The following is a 22,148-nucleotide window of genomic DNA, read 5'->3' on the forward strand; positions in this document are numbered from 1 at the left end:
TAACCACTCAGCCTCGAATGCATAAAAATGAACAACACAGAGTCGAGGCTGCGCTCTGCAAACACTTGTGAGAACCCAAAAAAACACTTACAAAAAGAAAACAAAAAAAATTGAAATAAGCCTCGAATTAGTAAAACTTTGCTACGTATCGGATTCGAACCTGCGACCTCGAGATTTGGAGTCTCACATCCAGGCAGCTCGGCCACGAACTCTTAACAAGAAACAAACACTAGTCACGAATAAAGCAGCTACAAGTGCTAATAAATTGCCAATGCGATGAAGCAAAAGTGGCCACAAAAACAAAAAGACACAGTTTGACATGTAATAATTTGGAATAGCTTTTTTGGTTCAGTAGATGATTTAAACGTTCATCAACTGTGTTAACTTATTAATATTTGAATGTCCAAGCACATGGTATCAAAAAACTGTGAAGGTGTCCGCTTAGTGGCACCAATATTTGCTACTTAGGTTAGAAAAAAGGAATAGTCGTACTATAACACTACCTCGCAAAAAGTTCGCAAGTGTTAACACTAGCCATAAATAAAGCAAAGAACAGATGATATGAAACTTCCTATGCTATCGATCATGATTATAGCAAAAATGCAACCAAATGAGCACTATTATTAGCAAGTTAGGTTAGAAAAAAGAAGGTTCGTACTAATACACTACACTCGCAGGCGCTCTAGTGTAATAAATGACCTCAACAATGCACTCGTTCATGAGAAAAGAAATCCTTTGATTCATGTTTTTCAAAATTTTATTCACGAAAACACGAGATAAAACATGAACCTATTTAGAATTTTGTACTAATAGCTTCTAACCACAATTAAATATTTACAATAGGAACTTAAATTACTTTCTAGCCTAAGGCAAAGCAGCATTACAAGCATTATCTGCCTACGATGCTTTCTCTTTCACACTATTTTCTTCCTCTTCTTCATCCTGACTCTGATCCTCTCCAGGTTCAGTGAGTGGATCGTGATGGTCTGCGTCTGGACTAGGCACTGGGTGTTGGATATATGAGACGTCGGCAATACAGAACTTGGCTCTGCATGTAGGGCAAGGAGCACTTCCTTCTAGCCACTTGTGAGGTTGATTCTGATCCTGTCTTGCACAGAACCACTTGCTCAAGCACACGACACACCTACAATCAATGCGAACAGTGCTACTAACTAGCACAATACTGCTGCTAATATAGTTTACGCTTATAAAATCACGCAGCAGTGATAATTAGCCAAACAATTTCGTTATGCAATTCAAAAAATACCTTGTCTTCGAAAAACAATAACAGAAAAAAACATTAAGATTTTACACAGAAGCGAAGCTTCGCTTCGCAAACACTTGCGAGAACACGACTGAAAAGCAGCTCTATCAAGTTAAATCAGAAAAAGTAGAAATAAGCCTCGAATTAGCAAAAACTTGCTCCGTGTAAGGATTCGAATCTTCTACCTACAGCAATCAAGAGATTTTGAGTCTCACACACTATCCCGTCAGCCACGCAAGCCTAGCAACCGACAAACACTAGTCACCAATAAAGCAGCTACATATGCTCACAAATTACCAATGCGATTCAGGAAAAAATACAAATAGACTCATTTTTGTAGTTAATAATTTTGAATATTACAAACTGAAGGCATCCACTAACTTTGCATGTAACAAATCGCAAAGCATAAAGCCACATTATGTAAAAATTATGCATTTCAAAAAATTGCGGGATATATTGAGTTAAAAAATTTCTGAAATCGAGTTTATATTATTGTGACGGTGTTTGAAACAAAAAAGCTTTTTTCGTTTGAATTAAAAATGCATAAACTGTGTTAATTTATTACTATTCGAATGTCAAAGCACATGCTATCAAAAAGCTAAAAAGGGGCCCCATCAATATTTGGGTGCCGCACCATAAAAAAAGCCGCGCCAATATATGCGACTTAGGTTGGAACAAAAAAGGTTCGTACTAATACACTAGCTTCTCAAGTGTAATGAAAACTAATTTGCCGATGAAGCGCTAAATGAAATTCAAAAAAATCTTTCCTGAAAAACCTTTTTTCTTTTTAAAAATTTTAGCAAAATAACACCTACTCGCTCTCTTTACTAGCTCAAAAAAGCTAAAAAGCAAAAATTTCTAGATACATTGTGTTTTTCTCGACACTGAGTGTGATTTCTGAATTTTTTGTTGCCGTTCGCATCACGACTGAAACGACTTTAATACACAAATCATTTGCTATAAAATACGAGAATGCCGCAAAATTAAAAAAGCCACAGGCTATTAAATTGCCAACGCTATCGCCATAGCTACGCTGCAAAAAGCCACCAAATGAAAACTTTTATTTGCAAGTTGGACTGAAAAATCAACTCGTATAATTAAAAAAATTCACTCAATCTCAATATTTGCAACAGAAACGAAATTGAACTTCGCAAACAAAAGCGCAAAAATGCTTAGTAGCATGAAAGGGTCAAAAAAAGTGGAATTTTTTTTTGAAAAATGGGGTGCGTACAGTAAACCGATATGCCAGTTAATTGCCAGATCAGTACACCGATTTACGTAATAATTACATCAAATGAAGATTTTTAGAAAAAGTGTTCAATATTTGCAACAGAAACGAAATTGAACTTCGCAAACAAAAGCGCAAAAATGCTTAGTAGCATGAAAGGGTCAAAAAAAGTGGAAATTTTTTTTTGAAAAATGGGGTGCGTACAGTAAACCGATATGCCAGTTAATTGCCAGATCAGTACACCGATTTACGTAATAATTACATCAAATGAAGATTTTTAGAAAGTGTTTCCTGGGGTTATAACAATAATTTTAAATATACGGGGCGCTTGGGAAGAGTTATTTTATTCCTTTTTAAATTTAATTTGTTTTAAGGAAAAATTTGTCATTTGTAAAAATCTCAGTTTTTAGCTAATGATTTTACGTAATTGAATCATGAATTTTCTGTTTACTGACCTGGTCCACCCGTTTCCGGTTCACTGATACATGATTTACAGATCTACCCCCCAAAAAAAAGAATACCCTCAACTGTAATTGAAGTCCTCGGAAATAAAACTTTTTGGTTGATTGCACTACACACTTGCGCCACTGACCACTCAAGAAATCAAAGACAATCTAGAAGAGAACTTCAAAATGCACAAAAACAAAAATTCAGCCTGTAACAACTTGGAATGTAATAAACTAAAGGCATTTGTAACAAAGATAGCCGGTTACTGTTCAACTATCACAAAAAGTTCCGAACCATAGTCTTAAATTTTAATTCAAATTAGCGTGGTTTTTCTGCGTGGTGTGATAAAAGGAACTGAACGAAAAAGTGTAAGTTTGGCATATTCGACAGTCATAAAATAAGCTATTTAAACAACAGTTTCTGTGGTAAAAAGATCAGAAAAAAAAAACAAAAAGTCATTAAAAAAATTCAAACTTTTTTATTGCAGGAATTTTACAAATTTTTGAATTTTTTATTCCCAAAATGGCACCAAAACAACTCCAAAAAATAACTTTATCGATTACAATTAAGTTTTCACGGCGTAAATTAAGCCTATAAATCTATTGTAAGCCTACTCGCTCGCATTACTTGCTCGAAGTTAGACTTGAAATCGAAAAGTTCAAGCCGGCACCGGTCTTCCTCGACACTGGGAAAAAAAACTTTGAAAAACTTTATTGACGTTCAAATTACGACCAAAAGGGCTTTAAAAAGATATATAACTCAGCTCACTTCGATGATTTTTTGGTAGCTAATTTTGCGTGAAAAACAAAAAAAAAACAATAAGACTTAAAACAACCGAATAAAAGTTCCTCTTCATTTTCAATGGTCGGCTAACCGGTTGCTGAGCAAGTAGCACAATGAGTTCTTTAAATAACAAAAAAAAACATAAAAAGCACAATGCTCTATTTAAAAGTCTACGTTCAATACTTAAAAAATTTCGAAAAAAAGAACAATTAATAATTCCAAGAACAAAGATGATTTTTACATTTTCCTGTCAATAAAGCCCAAATATAAATGCAATTCTACAGCGCTGATTCGAATTATTCGGACAAAGCGCAGAAAACCTGAAATTAAAAACGCATGCTTTTCAAATTGCGTCGACTTTAAGTGACAAATAATGAAGGCAAAACTTGGTTAGAATTTCAACTAATTTGGTTCAAAGTGTTTTGCGAATTTCGGGCGCAAAACTTTATTCCAAAAAATGGATAATTTTTGAGTTTTTAAGACAGTAAAAAATTCTGCCAGAACTACCGAAAAAAGAGCCTCTTATATAGCCCAACATAATTTAAGATTCAGTATTCAAAAAATTGTATCAATTAATTCATTTTTGTTTGATAGACACAACACAGCTAATTGACAGCTGGATAGAGTAACAAACGCAAGAAAAAGAAAAAAAAACTGAGTTGTTTTTGAAATAAAAACTTCCAACTTTCGAATCTCAAAGCAAAAATTATCAGGCCTTAACCTTCTTTGAATTTCCAGACGAACTTCTAAGCAAATTTTTTCCTGATCATTTATCAATTAAAGTCAACCCTATATAAGAAAACGCGTTAAAAATTTAAGTTTTGTGCGTTTCGTCCGGATTATTTAAATCAGCACTATTTGCTCGAGGAACGCAACCTAACAATCCGAATAATCTGGGAAACATAGCTGATGACTCACCATAGTGGTCTGCAAAAGCACTCCCCACAGCCTCTCGCCTCACAGGCCTTTATGAGTTTCACATCAGCCAAGGAGACACTGCAGCCAATGCACTGTTCCACCATAGTCCCACACACAGAGCCTGAAAAATCATTTTCACCAAATTCAGTGGAATCGAAACAATTTGATAAAACTTTTTGAATATTAAATCTTTCTTAAATTATGTTGGGCTTAAGTTATGTTAAATTAAAAATCTTTCTTAAGTTATTCATTGTTTACTCATTGAAATCGAAAGAGTTGCGCATTTTCGTTAATTACAGACCTAATATAACTTCTTCAGCAGTAGCCTTACACGCCAAAATAGGTTCCTTAAAAGGTTTAGATTAGCTGGGAAAATTAAATTGCTCGACCAAAAAATCTTGGGGAAAAATTCTATTTCAAAAAACAGCCCCTTTAGAAAAGTCACTGTGCACGCCACTAACCAACAGCATTCTTTTGAGCCAAAAATTAACCATATTTTGATTTTAGCTCAGCAACTTTTTAAATCCAGAATGACTATTTCCCGCCGCTTTCTCGTTTTTTTTAGAACATGACATTGATATTGATGTTTATCTTCTCCAAAACTTCATCATACCGGCAGTTGAGAATGAGCGGAATGGTTCGTTCTCGGATACACAGGATTTGAATGCGGCCACAAATCTTTCGCTGATGCTCTGACTCAGCACTATGTTGCGAGCATTCACCACTGGCGCAGACAATCTCTCCCGCAGTTCATGGTACTCCTAAATTAAACAAATGCACATCCAATGATGTAATTTCACCAAAACGAGAACCAATATGACGAGAAGGCTGTATAAAACAATTTATTTGGCGTTAAGTCGTTCCAATTTCACTTGACAAAGTTCCTCATTGCTTAATTCAGTTTTTATTTGATCTCGATTTGAGTAGAATTGATTATTTATCGGTAAGATATTAAAAATGAACCCCATAAGGAAGTAATTTACAACATTATTCAGCTATTTCAGTCTAGTCTCTCAATAAAACTATGAGAAACCAGAACCACTCCGAGACACCCGGTCATGGCCCTCAGCATGTCATGACCCTCAGCATATCATGGCCCTCGGCGCCTAACCTTTCTCCTACTAATTTCTTCGGCATAACCCAATTAGGAATAACCCAACCTCTTCCATACACTAAATCACACACCTGTGCCCTGAGTCTGAGTTGGAAGGGGGCGATGGTACGGTTGATGCTGTGCACTTCCACCTGCACCCACTCCTCTTCTCCATAGGGGGTGTCTGTTACAAATTGCAGCTGCTGCTTCCCAACCAGCACCAGGTGGATGTCACTCTTGTGCACCTACTTACCCAATTAAAGACCAGAGAAATTATACAGAGCCACTCAGTATTGTATTAAAACAGAGGAGCAATAGGGAGTCGCGGTTCATTTAAAGTCGACTTTTTTGGGTTTCTAAGAAGCTCTTTAAATACCCTATTTTGTCTAACGCAGCGGGAGGTTTGATTTCCAAATGTTTTCTGGTCCGGTTAAGGTCGGTCGATAAGACTCAGCCATCTCAAGTTTGGTGGCAATTCAACACTATTTTCCTGCTTTGTAGGGCTTGAATTGTCACATTATTTATTGTCAATCTCTGAAACTATTTAAAAAAATTACACAGATGCGAAGTTGTACTTCGCATACACAAGTAAAAATATGACCGATAACGCTACTGGGAAAAACTGAACGAGTAAAGCTTTGAGCCTAAAAAATTTCTTAAGTGACGCAAGCCAATTATGACGCATTAGCAGAACCAGTCAATTTAATTTAAAAAAAAAGAAAATTTACCAACTAACATGCCTCAATTTATAGGGCAGTCTATGGAGCAGTAATAACATGAAAAAAGTGAATGTAGTAAAAATAAAATGAAATTTTTTCCTAATTTGAGATTTTTTTGTGACAATCATCCCCGCAACGCCAAATTAAGTACAAAATGATAAACTTCGCTCCTAGTAACAAATCAGTTATGGCAAATAACCTTCCTTTAACCAATTTGGAACAATTTCTTTGACGGATTAAATCTCCGCCTACGCGTTAATAGCGCGAAATAAATCGCGCGTTAATTGTCCCAAATTGACTATTTTTAAACCCCCATAACTTAAAGAATAAGGAAAAGGTTGAAAAGACACCTTGAGCAACTTTTTTGCAAGGCTTGAGAGCAACACAATTTCACATCTGCTTCATGGCCGCTTGTAATTTTACTATCACTAGCCACCAATAAAGCAGCTGCAGTTTCTATCAAATTGCCAAAGCGATGCAGGAAAAACTCGACCAAAAAAACGTTAACTATTCCAATGTTCCGAATTTGGATCTCCTACCGGTTGATTAGGATTTCCACTTCCTCGCAATTACGCCACGGACGCTTGGAAGAAAAACTAGTTGCCCAGCTTATGCTAGATTCACATGTTTTAATATTTTGATCATATTTTGTACTGATACCGAAACGCGTAATTTTGAAAGTTTCAAAAATGGACTTAACGCAAAACATTTGTAATTTTTCTGCTTAAGTAGTGGATTAGCTGCATATTCAAAGAAAAAACTACGAATCGATCTTTCAACTGAATTCTTTATCTCAGATTTAGCTGGGTAGTTTTCGAAGAAAAAAAATCAGAAAGATTCCAAAAAGCGATCAAAAATTGAAGAGGTTGGCTAAAATCACAAAATTTTCTTTACTAAAGCATGGGAATAGTCTCGTATGCAGGAAATATTTCCCCACCCTGATTTTTAGATTGAATCTTTAATATCGGCTTTACCTAGTAGCTTTCGAGAACAGTGATGAAACTTCTTTTAAAAAAAAAACGGTAAAAACTTCAAAAAATGGATTTTTTCGATGCCCATATCGGCTTTTCTACAAAACAAATAAGGCGAAACAGATTACACAGGAAAAATCTAAGCACGATGTTAGTTTGAATGAATTATCAACCTCAGAATCAGCAGGATAGTTTTTGAAGAAAAAAAGTTTCCAAAAAACGGGCAAAGTTTCAAAAATTGTATATTTTCTAAGGCCATATTTTTTCAAAACGCAGGGCATAGCCGCTTGCGCAGGGAAGATTCGCATACCACGTTTTTTCTTCCGGTTGAACTCTTATTCTCCGATTTGGCAGGGTAGTTTTTGAGAAAAAAATTTAAAAATTAACCAAAATGTCAAAAAATGGGCTTGTTTGAGGCCATAACTTTTTCTTCCAAATTTAGTGAATAGCCGCTTGAGAAGGAGAGATCCCAATGATTAGTTTTTTAGTTTAACCGTTCATCTCAGATTTAAGCATTTGTTATTTGAGAATGTGAACAAATTCAAAATCAAATAAGTCAAAAATCGCCCTACTGAAAATTTCGAAAGCCGTAGAACGTGGTGTAAACTGAAAAGAGACTAGCAGAATATGCAGGTACACAGAATAGCAGCCAGTTTTTTCAATGGCACCATTGTTTTTGAAAATTGCTTCAGTTGCTTTTGAAAAAAAAAAGAAAGTTTCCAAAGGGTCGCAAAAAAACAAAAGTTAACAAATCCCATACTTTTTCATAGCACCAGTTGTTTTCAAACAGGACCTAACACCAGCCAAAAACAAACCAGCACTATATGCTATTGAACTAGCTATGCTTTAATACGCTTAAATATGATGAAAACGAAATATACCAAAAGTGCCACTTATGAGCACTAATATTTGCGACTTAGCTTGGAAAAAAAAGTGAGTTCGTAATATCACACAAGCTTCGCTTGTGTAATTACATGCAACGATAGGATATATAAATTTTCATTTCGCACCATGTGTATTGAATAGATTGCAGTTTGTATGAGCCAATTGCGTGTGCAGTAAACTCTGCAGTTGTGAGGTCCTCAGAATCAGCAGGTTAGTTTTTGAAGAAAAAAAGTTTCCAAAAAACGGGCAAAGTTTCAAAAATTGTATATTTTCTAAGGCCATATTTTTTCAAAACGCAGGGCATAGCCGTTTGCTCAGGGAAAATTCGCATACCACGTTTTTTCTTCCGGTTGAACTCTTATTCTCCGATTTGGCAGGGTAGTTTTTGAGAAAAAAATTTAAAAATTAACCAAAATGTCAAAAAATGGGCTTGTTTGAGGCCATAACTTTGAGGCCAATGCACTGTTCCACCATAGTCCCACACACAGAGCCTGAACAATCATTTTTACCAAATTCAGTGAAATCGAAAGGGTTGAACATTTCGTTAATTACAGACCTAATATAACTTCTTCAGCAGTGACCTTATACACCAAAATAGGTTCCTTAAAATGTTTTAGATTACCTCGGAAAATTAAACTGGTCGACCAAAAAATCTTGGGGAAAAAATTCTATTTCAAAAAACAGCCCCTTTACAAAAGTCACTGTGCACGCCACTAAACAACAGCATTATTTTGAGCCAAAAATTAACCATATTTTGATTTTAGCGCAGCTACTTTTCAAATCCAGAATGACTATTTCCCGCCGTTTTCTCGTTTTTTTAGAACATGACATTGATATTGATGTTTATCTTCTCCAAAACTTCATCATACCGGCAGTTGAGAATGAGCGGAATGGTTCGTTCTCGGATACACAGGATTTGAATGCGGCCACAAATCTTTCGCTGATGCTCTGACTCAGCACTATGTTGCGAGCATTCACCACTGGCGCAGACAATCTCTCCCGCAGTTCATGGTACTCCTGAAATTCACAAATGAGCATCAAATTATGTAATTTCACCAAAACGAGAACCAATATGACGATAAGGGTGTATAAAACAATTTAATCGGCGTTACGTCGTTCCAATTTCACGTGACAAAGTTACTCATTGTTTACTTCAGTTTTTATTCGATCTCGATTTGATCATGAGTACAATTGATTATTTATCGGTAAGATATTAAAAAATGAACCCCATAAGAAAGTAATTCACAACATTCTTAAGTTATTTCAGTCTGGTCTCTCAATAAAACTATGAGAAACCAGAACCACTCCGAGACACCCGGTCATGGCCCTCAGCATGTCATGACCCTCAGCATGTCATGGCCCTCGGCTCCCGGCCTTTCTCCGACTAAACTCTATGGCATAACCCAATTAGGAATAATCCAACCTCCTCCATACACTAAATCACACCTGTGCCCTGAGTCTGAGTTGGAAGGGGGCGATGGTACGGTTGATGCTGTGCACTTCCACCTGCACCCACTCCTCTTCTCCATAGGGGGTGTCTGTTACAAATTGCAGCTGCTGCTTCCCAACCAGCACCAGGTGGATGTCACTCTTGTGCACCTACTTACCCAATTAAAGACCAGAGAAATTATACAGAGCCACTCAGTATTGTATTAAAACAGAGGAGCAATAGGGAGTCGCGGTTCATTTAAAGTCGACTTTTTTGGGTTTCTAAGAAGCTCTTTAAATACCCTATTTTGTCTAACGCAGCGGGAGGTTTGATTTCCAAATGTTTTCTGGTCCGGTTAAGGTCGGTCAAGTAAGACTCAGCCATCTCAAGTTTGGTGGCAATTCAACACTATTTTCCTGCTTTGTAGGGCTTGAATTGTCACATTATTTATTGTCAATCTCTGAAACTATTTAAAAAAATTACACAGAGGCGAAGTTGTACTTCGCATACACAAGTAAAAATATGACCGATAACGCTACTGGGAAAAACTGAACGAGTAAAACTTTGAGCCTAAAAAATTTCTTAAGTGACGCAAGCCAATTATGACGCATTAGCAGAACCAGTCAATTTAATTTTAAAAAAAAAAGAAAATTTACCAACTAACATGCCTCAATTTATAAGGCAGTCTATGGAGCAGTAATAACATGAAAAAAGTGAATGTAGTAAAAATAAAATGAAATTTTTTCTAATTTGAGATTTTTTTGTGACAATCATCCCCGCAACGCCAAATTAAGTACAAAATGATAAACTTCGCTCCTAGTAACAAATCAGTTATGGCAAATAACCTTTCTTTAACCAATTTGGAACAATTTCTTTGACGGATTAAATCTCCGCCTACGCGTTAATAGCGCGAAATAAATCGCGCGTTAATTGTCCCAAATTGACTATTTTTAAACCCCCATAACTTAAAGAATAAGGAAAAGGTTGAAAAGACACCTTGAGCAACTTTTTTGCAAGGCTTGAGAGCAACACAATTTCACATCTGCTTCATGGCCGCTTGTAATTTTACTATCACTAGCCACCAATAAAGCAGCTGCAGTTTCTATCAAATTGCCAATGCGATGCAGGAAAAACTCGACCAAAAAAACGTTAACTATTCTAATGTTCCGAATTTGGATCTCCTACCGGTTGATTAGGATTTCCACTTCCTCGCAATTACTCCACGGACGCTTGGAAGAAAAACTAGTTGCCCAGCTTATGCTAGATTCACATGTTTTAATATTTTGATCATATTTTGTACTGATACCGAAACGCGTAATTTTGAAAGTTTCAAAAATGGACTTAACGCAAAACATTTGTAATTTTTCTGCTTAAGTAGTGGATTAGCTGCATATTCAAAGAAAAAACTACGAATCGATCTTTCAACTGAATTCTTTATCTCAGATTTAGCTGGGTAGTTTTCGAAGAAAAAAAAATCAGAAAGATTCCAAAAAGCGATCAAAAATTGAAGAGGTTGGCTAAAATCACAAAATTTTCTTTACTAAAGCATGGGAATAGTCTCGTATGCAGGAAATATTTCCCCACCCTGATTTTTAGATTGAATCTTTAATATCGGCTTTACCTAGTAGCTTTCGAGAACAGTGATGAAACTTCTTTTAAAAAAAACGGTAAAAACTTCAAAAAATGGATTTTTTCGATGCCCATATCGGCTTTTCTACAAAACAAATAAGGCGAAACAGATTACACAGGAAAAATCTAAGCACGATGTTAGTTTGAATGAATTATCAACCTCAGAATCAGCAGGTTAGTTTTTGAAGAAAAAAAAGTTTCCAAAAAACGGGCAAAGTTTCAAAAATTGTATATTTTCTAAGGCCATATTTTTTCAAAACGCAGGGCATAGCCGCTTGCGCAGGGAAGATTCCCATACCACGTTTTTTCTTCCGGTTGAACTCTTATTCTCCGATTTGGCAGGGTAGTTTTTGAGAAAAAAATTTAAAAATTAACGAAAATGTCAAAAAATGGGCTTGTTTGAGGCCATAACTTTTTCTTCCAAATTTAGTGAATAGCCGCTTGAGAAGGAGAGATCCCAATGATTAGTTTTTTAGTTTAACCGTTCATCTCAGATTTAAGCATTTGTTATTTGAGAATTTGAACAAATTCAAAATCAAATAAGTCAAAAATCGCCCTACTGAAAATTTCGAAAGCCGTAGAACGTGGTGTAAACTGAAAAGAGACTAGCAGAATATGCAGGTACACAGAATAGCAGCCAGTTTTTTCAATGGCACCATTGTTTTTGAAAATTGGTTCAGTTGCTTTTGAAAAAAAAAAAAGTTTCCAAAGGGTCGCAAAAAAACAAAAGTTAACAAATCCCATACTTTTTCATAGCACCAGTTGTTTTCAAACAGGACCTAACACCAGCCAAAAACAAACCAGCACTATATGCTATTGAACTAGCTATGCTTTAATACGCTTAAATATGATGAAAACGAAATATACTAAAAGTGCCACTTATGAGCACTAATATTTGCGACTTAGCTTGGAAAAAAAAGTGAGTTCGTAATATCACACAAGCTTCGCTTGTGTAATTACATGCAACGATAGGATATATAAATTTTCATTTCGCACCATGTGTGTTGAATAGATTGCAGTTTGTATGAGCCAATTGCGTGTGCAGTAAACTCTGCAGTTGTGAGGTCCACTGGTGAACTTGTCTCTCTCGGAGAGCATCTCTGCATTGATAGAATTGGCAACCACAGTCCAGGTCCTCCCACTGCTACTGCCACTGTTCCCTCTCCCTCTTCCAGTTCCTCTGTCTCGACTAGATCTGGCACCATTGTTGAAACTGGAACTGCTGCCACTGACATTACCAACACTCAAAGACGATGAAGACACTGATGTAGAACCTGTAAAACCAATCAAATAGCTGATCAGAAATGAACAAAGCGCGAAAGAATTGCCAAATTTTTATGTAAATAATAGCATTTCGTTCTACTGCACGATTTACACTTGCCGTTCCTGCTCATGCTATTTCTTCTTCTGATTAACCGATTGAATTATTTCCTACAAAAGACCGTAATAGATACAGAAAACCAACAACTTTTTTGCACAATATATTTTCGCAATTATCAAACAAAAGTCGTTCTTTTAGCAAAAATAAACTATATTTTAGTTTCAGAAATTGGTTCAATTCTCCCCCTCAATTATTCTCTCCCTCAATTTCAGGTCCTCTAGCTCCTCTGCGAAACTATACGAAAAGTTAAGAAATAAGTTTATGTTGGAGAATAAATTTTTGACAAAATGAATGTTTCTCAGAATGAAAGTTATCTTGAATGAATGGAAATGGAGGTTTGCTTGTGTGTGTACCTGTGGCTTGGTGTGCGAGAGAGATAGCAAGTGTGTGGTAGGCGTGGTTTCTCACAGAGTGTCTCACAAACCTCAGCAGTCCATAGAGGGCCACCAACACACTTGCACATACATACACAACCCAGTAGTACACTGCTGTCTCAGCTGCAACACAACACGCAAATAGATCAATCGATCAAATACATAAAAATAATAGATTGTTTACAAGCTGACTAAACTAAAAACATCAATAGCTTAATTACTATTTTTCAAACATCCAACAAACAGTAGGAAAAGTGTCCTTGAACAGAACGAAACCGAAAAAAAAACACTTACTTATTTTGGATTAAGTTGGGCTTTCAAGTTTCCTTAACATATGGGCCTTACAGCTATTTGAATTTCAAGACATTCTTTGACATTTTTTGTTAAAATAACTCATTTGAGAAAATTGGATGAACACGTAAAGTTTTCATTTCGCTGGAAAATCGGAAAACTAAAATCCACTTTCGAAACTAGAAATAAATCTCTTTTGTGCGACCTTTACACTTTTGCTGTTCGATATTAGAGTTTGCGTTCTGTTCAACAAAAGAAATTAAGTGAACTTAACGAAGTGGACCGCTTCCTGAAAAAAACAAGACCTATAAAAATGTCTTCACTACGCTCATTGACAAATATAAAAAACTTGGTAGATCGTCTAGAAAATATTTCAGTCTGTTTTCATGAGGCTAGCGTATTCGCAAAACTTAATCAACTGCTTCGAAAAAATCATCCAAATTTTCAAATTTCAACTTCTTAGATAAGCCTCTCATCAAAAACGCGCAACCTATTAGTCGTATTAGATTCAACTAATCCGAAATACCTGATTGAAAAGAGCAGATTCAATAACCATAACTCAATTCAATAAGGAAAAAGATCAAGTTAATCATTCTGTGCTACTTTCACTGTAGCTGTGTTCTATTGCTATGGTTCTAGAATGAGCAAAACCACAAAAAGTAACCCAGAAGCGAAGGGGAGCTAGTGAATAGAAAAAAAGGAGGGGAGCCAAAAAACATTATAAAACTATTTGACGAAAAAAAAATACCAACAAAAAATTGCATACGTTTGCCTGAAATGATGTTCGATTTGAGAACACATACCATGAAGCACGAAGAACATCGTTAATTAAGCATTTAGATTCAATTACTGAAACTCAGCCAAAACACTTGGATCGATCCTCGTAAAGCCAAAAACGAAATTGTATTTTAAAAATTTCAAGCTATTAAATCAAAGTCCTTGCTTCGGATTATAAGCCGACATAAAATATGGATACAAATGATAGTCGAAAAATTCAAGTTTTCAAGCAAATAATGCTAGTTTTTATTTTCTGTTTTGAAACGTGTTTTTTGCCTTGTTTTAAACCATCCAAACCCTGTAATTAAGCAAGGTCAATTTCTTCCATTTTGGAAGAAAAGCTATTTTCTGGATACAAAACCTAAAGCCTGATTTCAAAAACACTTGCTCTCGTAAATGAACCAATTCATTGGACTCACTCAAATGTTTGTAAAAATAATCTGTACAGAGGACTGCTGAGAAGTAGAAGCCTAGAGGCAGTAACGAGTGGATCAACATGTTGAGACTGTTCCTACGCATGTGGTAGCCCACGAAGTCCCGCATCTCGTTGCCCAAGTAGGATGCAAACAGGTACTCGGTGGAGAAACCAGCCTGTCTGACCTTAAACAGAACACACGGCTCACCTTTTCCACCTCAAACACAAGCACCCCAACACCACTCGACACCCACTACACCTTACATAAGCCTACATTTCACGTTTTAACCAGTGGTTTTACAAGGTTGCGTACGATATGTTTAGATTATAATACTTTCTCCTCATTCCGAATGAATTTCAGTTCAATCCGACAAGACCAATGAACCTTTTTTTACTAATAAAAATTCACAGGTGGGGCAAGCAAAAAGAAGCCAAATATACAGTGTCTTCTGCAGTTTCACAGAGACGATTTGAGGCCACGTGAAAAGAATTTCATCGAAAAAAAAAACATTTTTTTAAAGAGGAATCCTGAAACCCTCGATTTTTTTTAAAACTTGCATAAATTTTGAATATGAGACTCAAATACAAGCATTGAATAATGAGTCTTTGCAACCTATATGCAATCATGTCCAGTTATCTTTTTACCTCATGAGGGGGCACGACAATGAAGAAGCTGAGCAGCATATACATTCCAGAGAACAAGACAAACTGCTGGGGAAACATGGCCACTGTTTTTCTACTCCTCCTTTAATCTCAAACAAATTAAACCACACACATTTAGTCTGAAACAGCAGAAATTACACCGATTATCATTCAAAAACAAACATAACTTTCAATAAGGGACGGTATCACAATTACACTCCTATATGAGTCTCATTGAGACAATTATTTAACAGGACAGGGAAAGAAACGGAACAGAGAAACATCAGTTCTTTTAAAAACAACACATCAAGAATCATTGCATGTCTCCAGATTGTTTATTTCCAGACCCTAAAACAAGTCTCTAAACTTTTTCCGAACGCTGATAATAATTTTATGTCAAACCTTTGATTACTCCAATTACTAGCCCGCGAATTATATTTCTTAGAATTATATATTTTAATATATATATTTTTAAGAATCTTTATCACGACTGCTAGAGCTCTAATATGATACCAAACTTGTTGATTGCTACGAGCTTTGTGAAGTGATGGCAATACTAACCTAATTCTAAAAAGCTGGGAAAGCCCAATGAAAGCAGACTGATAGCTTAAATATGTGATCTGAATGCAAAATAACAAAAGCAGTTTTCAGCAAAAACAAAACAAACAAGCAAAAATGGTTTAGAAAGACCCCACACGACTATTGACACAGAGGCGAAGCGGAGCTACTTGCGATACAACACAAACATAATACTTGCGATACAACAAAAACATTAAGAAACACAAAAAACCGAAAAAAAAAATGAAATTGACAATCTTTGAAAATGACAATCTTTGAGCACACACAAGTTAAGCTTAAAAATATGATTTAAAAAAAACAAATTTAAAGTCCCACCTTAGACCTTAAACAACAATGGAAAACACTTGAACTTGCAACTACAATGAAATTTGTATACAGCACAACAAAAATCAGTGATGTGGCAACTAAACCGACTTCCTAATGCTCCAGATACAAAAAAAAATGGCTAAATGGTGGCTCATAAGACCCGTTGTGAAGCTACGAAAGCTACCGGCATAGCATAGCAGTAGTTTTCAGTGCAAATATAATGTATTTTTCCAGTGCCGCTTTATATATATTTCTTATATATGAGCCAAAAATTTTAAAAAAAAATGCGCATTTTACCTGCGAGCAAATTATCCGCTCATGACTTACTTCAAAATAGGGATCTAAATACTCTTCTGCACGGTGAAAAATATTTCATATTTATTTGTATCGCGTAATTGGCTCAAGAAAGAACACCAAGAAACACAAAAGACCAAAACTGCTGTGCCAAACTGTATTAAAAGGTCATGCCCCAGACATAAAATCCTTTTGAAAAGAGAAAAAATGAGAACTTTCAGGCATGATTAAATGTCAAAAAAGAGACTGTTATGAAGTCCACAGCGATTTCCCAGTCAAAATTAAAGAGTTTGCGGTTATGCACAGAAAATCCCCTCCAACCATTTTTCTAAAATTCAACCCTTAATACCAGATTTGGCAGAATAGTTTTCAAAATTTCAAGAAAAGTGAAAAAATTTCATTAAAATTGCCAAAATCTCAAAAATAGCCTTTCCCTAAGACTAATTTTTTCTACATAAATTAGGGCGTAGCCCCTTAAGAAGGGAAGGTTCCCAGCGCCAGTTTTTCAATTGAGCCCTTACTCCCATATTTGGGAGGGTAAATTATAAAAACTTTAACAACCCCCTTCCCCAATTGAGATCTTTCCATTGTTACAATTTTTTTGAATATTGTCAAGTTGTTTATGAGAAAGGAGTCTGCAAAAAAAACCACTATAATGAACAAAAAACCACATCGTATACATTTTCACAATAACATTTTTTATCAAACCGGAATTTAGTATTCAAGAATATTCAAGGTTTTTGATTTTTACAATGGGCAAAAAACTTGACCAGCCGGTATTCGAGACGATGTGAAAATGTTAGTTCATTTTTGGCAACTATTTCTTGTCAATAAATCTGCAAATGTCCTTTTTAACAAACTAATGCTACGGTTCCTAAGTAATCATCTAGAACTACCATCCTCAGAAGACGCACATTGAACCTACAAAATACCTAGCTGGGTTAGATAGCCTATTTCACTGATAACTCAACAACATAGCCAACAGAAAATTGGAGAAATTCAATGACAGCAAGGAAACGAAGATCGATTTTTTCTGTTTCCTCGGGTTCGCGGACTTTTTTCTAACTGTCTGTTAGCTCGTGCAACGAGTTTGTTTAAAATTAAGCTCAAAAGAAGCACAAACGGCCGTAGTAGCCAAAGATTCATACCAAAGTCCTGACAGTCTTGATTGAGGCAGAATTGAGGAAAGTTCTATAAGAATAGTGATTCAAAAAACATGTTTTTTGCCCGATTTTCAATTCAATCTCAAGTTGTTCAGCAAAGTAAAGAAACTGCACTTTCATCGACGATGCTGACACCACTTACTGCAATAGGGTCCCTCTTGAAACATAAGAGTCCCTACGACGATTACATTCAACGACTCACCGAAACGTCCGCCAACAGGGAGCATGTAGAGCTGCCTGCATTTCAGTTGTCGCCGTTTCGAGCAAGACGGATCCAATTGCCTTCAACAGCCAACGGTTACGTATTTCTGTTGATCACCACGAGGCAGCCACCGCTCATATTTGCTGACCAGTCTGAAAATCTTCGGCAAAGCTTATAAGACCACAACACTTGTCAAGGTTCCGCCGAAACAGCCCTCCCTCAGCTTCAACCGTGGGGTGTCCTTCAATTCGCCACTGGTTTCTCTGATTAACCAGAAATCAACAAATCCGAACGACAAGCCCTTCTTGCGGCAGTCCAAAACTCTATCAACATTGAACAGAGATATGAACGACATCGACCAAGTCCATCAATTTTGCCTTATTTTCAACCGCGAAGTACAAACGTTCGCTTCAGTCGTCATTGGCATTATGACCAATCAATGCGGTTCATTAATTGAACCAATTCAAGTTATTCTTTTGTAGTTCTCTTGTTTACTGGCGTCCGCGCCATTCAATGTGGCTCATTTACTCATCAACCTTTAATTTAATATATTGCTGCTGCCTTGGTTAAACTGATCCTAGACTACATTGAACGTGTTTGTTCTCTCCTAAAGATCAACCGTGAAGTGCACACGTTCCATTCAGTCGCCCAAATAATTGTTCCAAATTTCTTCTAACTGAAAGGCCCTTCTCATTTTCACAACACTCGCCTCAGCCCAATTAGCCCATTTTCTGATTGTTTTCAAAAGTTAATTATTTCAGTTAAAAACATATCTGTACTCACACCTCTTACTAAACCTAGATGAGGCTCAGCAAGCCGTTCAAGATCATTTCGAGATAGTGACGCTCACGGATATTGCTCAAGGCAATGACGCTGACGAGAAGAAAATATTGCTGACTTTTCTGCACGTGCGCCGAAGCGGCGAGCCTGTTCAATTTAAGCCTGTTAGCTGAAAACCTGCTACTGGATACCGAGGAGCCGCTTGTACCAATTGCTCAAAGCCACGTCATTGAAACTCCAGGGACAAAATTGGCTGTCTACAATTCCTTTACTTTCAAAGAATGTGTCAACGCCAAAATCAGCGAGTATAACGATGCCCCAGGCTTTAGACTGCTGGGATGGTACAAGCCATCAAAGAACGAGGGTGACATGTGTACAGAAGCTCACTCCATCCACGTCGTTCAATTGAAGGTGAACGGCCACGAAACGGATGCGAGAAAGCATGCCGCACATGTATCGGTTAACGCTGATGGAAACACCGAATAAGAGAGACCTCAGCAAGAAAGTACCGTCCCAGCAGTCTCCCAGAAAAGTCTTCGTCAATGCGGCACTCGTGGACCCCCTTACTTCTAGAAGGTATTTAACTTGATTGTTATGTGCCACTTTGGTAAAAGGCGGTTGCTTCAACTAAAACAGGAACTTTCAAAACTTTTGTGTTGTCAGGTTCCCCTGCTTCTGTTGTCAGTGTCAGAACCCCTCTTCGCTCCTCTACTTCTTCCGTATATGATTGTGCGTGATGAAACATCTAGCCATCGACATTTGTGTTAATGCTGTACTAAATCTCGTTTGTGTTAATGCTCGTTAAAAATTTCAAGCCATCGACCTTGGTTATTTATTTCAGTTTAAAACATGCCTGTACTCACACCTCGACTAAACCTAACGGAGGCTCAGCAAGCCGTTCAAGATCATTACGAGGTGGTGACGCTCACGGATATTGCTCAAGGCAATGACGCTGACGAGAAGAAAATATTGCTGACTTCTCTGCACGGGCGCCAAAGCGGCGAGCCTGTTCGATTTAAGCCTGTTTGCTGAAAACCTGCTACTGGATACCGAGGAGCCGCTTGTACCAATTGCTCAAAGCCACGTCATTGAAACTCCACTCAGTTTTGACGTGGAGCACGAAACTGCAATGAAGTAATTTGCCGTAACAACAAATGACCTGAAACTTACAAGAGTTGACATTGCACCGAGTGCTTGCTGTGGTAACTTGTGTGATGGAACGTTATCGTCGCCCGGTAAAGAGAGAACCTGCTTTTGCCTAGAAAAAAAGGGACATGGCTGCAATGCCTTGCGAGTAAGAGTCTCTTGGCAAGAACCAGGTGGCCAGCGGACATCAAAGAAAATAATTGATATGCAGAGCGTTCGTGCTCTTGCAATATTTGCTTTGCAATATTTGCCACAAAAAAAGACAAAACTGGCTGTCTACAATGCCTTTACTTTCAAAGTGTAAACGCCAAAATCAGCGAGTATAACGGTGCCCGGGCTTTATACTGCTGGGATGGTACAAGCCATCAAAGAACGAGGGAGACATGCACACAGAAGCTCACTTCATCCACGTCGTTCAATTAAAGGTGAACGGCGACGAAACGGATGCGAGAAAGTATGCCGCACATGTATCGGTGAACGCTGAAGGAAACATCGAATAAGAGACCTCAGGAAGAAAGTACCGTCCCAGCAGTCTCCCAGACAAGTCCTCGTCAATGCGGCACTCGTGGACCCCCTGACTTCTAGAAGTTAGTCTATTTTAACTTGATTGTTATGTGTCACTTTGGTAAAAGGCAGTTGCTTCAACTGAAACGATCTTTTGATACTTTTGTGTTGTCAGGTTCACCTGATTCTGTTGCCAGTGTCAGAACCCCTCTTCGCACCTCTAATTCTTCCGTAAATGATTGTGCGTGATGAAACATCTAACCAGCGACATTGTGCTAATGCAGTATTAAATCTCGTATGTGTTAATGCTCGTTAAAAACTTCAAGCCATCGACTTTTGAGTTAATGCTGTATTTTGCTGAAACCTGATTGAAAAGTTATCATGTGTAGTGATTACGCCCTAATTTACTCAGGAAATTCTCTGTGTCAGCTACAAAACTCTTCATCACCGCACTTTGTGACAATTTAAATTGTTCGGAAATTTCGAGTTTCAAAAAGAAAAAAATACCTTAAAAACTCTCTGAATTTCACGAACTATTTACGATTGAATTTTCTCATGAAACTAAGCCAATTTGAAAAAAAAACTGAATCAATAAATTAAATTTATTTTCTGCTGGAAAATCATAAATGTTCAGATTTTCCAGCAGAACAAAACTTTACCCACTTTCAACTAGAAGTCGATCACATTTTTCGTGACCTCTACACTTAAGATAAAGGGTAGTACAGTTTGCCTTCCTTCTATCGCAGGGGTAAAAACCAAGGGTGGCAAATTTAAATTTTACAGCAACTAATCAAAAATAACTGCCATCAAAGTATAACTTGCTTAAAAATTTTTGTTCCAAATTTCTTCTAACGGACAGATTTTTCTCATTTTCACAACTCTCGCCTCAGCCCAAAAAGCCCATTTTCTGATTGTTTTCGAAAGTAATTTATTTCAGTTAAAAACATATCTGTACTCACACCTCGACTAAACCTAACTGAGGCTCAGCAAGCCGTTCAAGATCATTTCGAGATAGTGACGCTCACGGATATTGCTCAAGGCAATGACGCTGACGAGAAGAAAATATTCCTGACTTTTCTTCACGTGCGCCGAAGCGGCGAGCCTGTTCGATTTAAGCCTGTTTGCTGAAAACTTGCTACTGGATACCGAGGAGCCGCTTGTACCAAGTGCTCAGGGCCACGTCATTGAAACTCCACTCAGTTTTGACGTGGAGCACGAAACTGCAATGAAGTAGTTTTCCGTTACAACAAATGACCTGAAACTTACAAGAGTTGCCATTGCATCGAGTGCTTGCTGCGGTAACTTGTGTGATAGAACGTTATCGTCGCCCGGTAGAGAGAGAGAGAGAACCTGCCTTTGCCTAGAAAGAAGTGGACTAAGCTGCAAAGCCTGGCGAGCAAGAGTTCCTAGCAAAAACCAGGTGGCCAGCGGACATCAAAGAAAATAATTGATATGCAGAGCATTCGTGCTCTTGCAAAATTTGCCATTGAGCCACAAAAGATAGGGACAAATTTGGTTGTATAAAATGCCTTTACTTTCAAAGAATTTGCCAACGCCAAATCAGCGAGTATAACGATGCCCCAGGCTTTAGAATGCTGGGATGGTACAAGCCATCAAAGAACGAGGGAGACAAGTGCACAGAAGCTCTCTCCATCCACGTCGTTCAATTAAAGGTAAACGGCGACGAGACGGATGCGAGAAAGTAAGCCGCACATGTATCGGTTAACGCTGATGGAAACACCGAAGAGAGACCTCAGCACAAAAGTACCGTCCCAGCAGTCTCCCAGACAAATCCTTGTCAATGCTCATGAAAATCTCTGTGTCAGCTCCAAATCCTCATCACCGCACTTTGTGACAATTCAAATTGTTCCTAAATTTCGAGTTTCAAAAAGAAAAAAATTAGCCTTAAAAATCTTTGAAAATCACGA

At 37.3% G+C, this 22,148-nt stretch overlaps 1 protein-coding gene across 1 annotated transcript in view; it reads right to left on the reverse strand.

Moving 5' to 3' along the window:
• Window positions 1-728: 728 nt before the first annotated feature.
• Window positions 729-22,148, reverse strand: part of LOC134840744 (transmembrane protein 129-like) — a 422,427-nt gene continuing 401,007 nt past the window's right edge. The window contains exons 2-13 of the mRNA XM_063856768.1: window positions 15,250-15,387; window positions 14,609-14,789; window positions 13,101-13,244; window positions 12,363-12,640; window positions 9,755-9,907; window positions 9,178-9,325; window positions 8,756-8,799; window positions 8,434-8,505; window positions 5,826-5,978; window positions 5,254-5,401; window positions 4,641-4,761; window positions 729-1,144 (exon numbers count right to left, since the gene is read on the reverse strand). Of these exons, the coding sequence (XP_063712838.1) occupies window positions 898-1,144; window positions 4,641-4,761; window positions 5,254-5,401; window positions 5,826-5,978; window positions 8,434-8,505; window positions 8,756-8,799; window positions 9,178-9,325; window positions 9,755-9,907; window positions 12,363-12,640; window positions 13,101-13,244; window positions 14,609-14,789; window positions 15,250-15,327 (1,767 nt within the window). The 5' untranslated portion in view covers window positions 15,328-15,387 and the 3' untranslated portion in view covers window positions 729-897. The remainder of the gene's footprint in view (window positions 1,145-4,640; window positions 4,762-5,253; window positions 5,402-5,825; window positions 5,979-8,433; window positions 8,506-8,755; window positions 8,800-9,177; window positions 9,326-9,754; window positions 9,908-12,362; window positions 12,641-13,100; window positions 13,245-14,608; window positions 14,790-15,249; window positions 15,388-22,148) is intronic.

This window comes from Symsagittifera roscoffensis, chromosome 1 (genome assembly GCF_963678635.1).
Source record: "Symsagittifera roscoffensis chromosome 1, txSymRosc1.1, whole genome shotgun sequence".
Taxonomy (NCBI): domain Eukaryota; kingdom Metazoa; phylum Xenacoelomorpha; order Acoela; family Convolutidae; genus Symsagittifera; species Symsagittifera roscoffensis.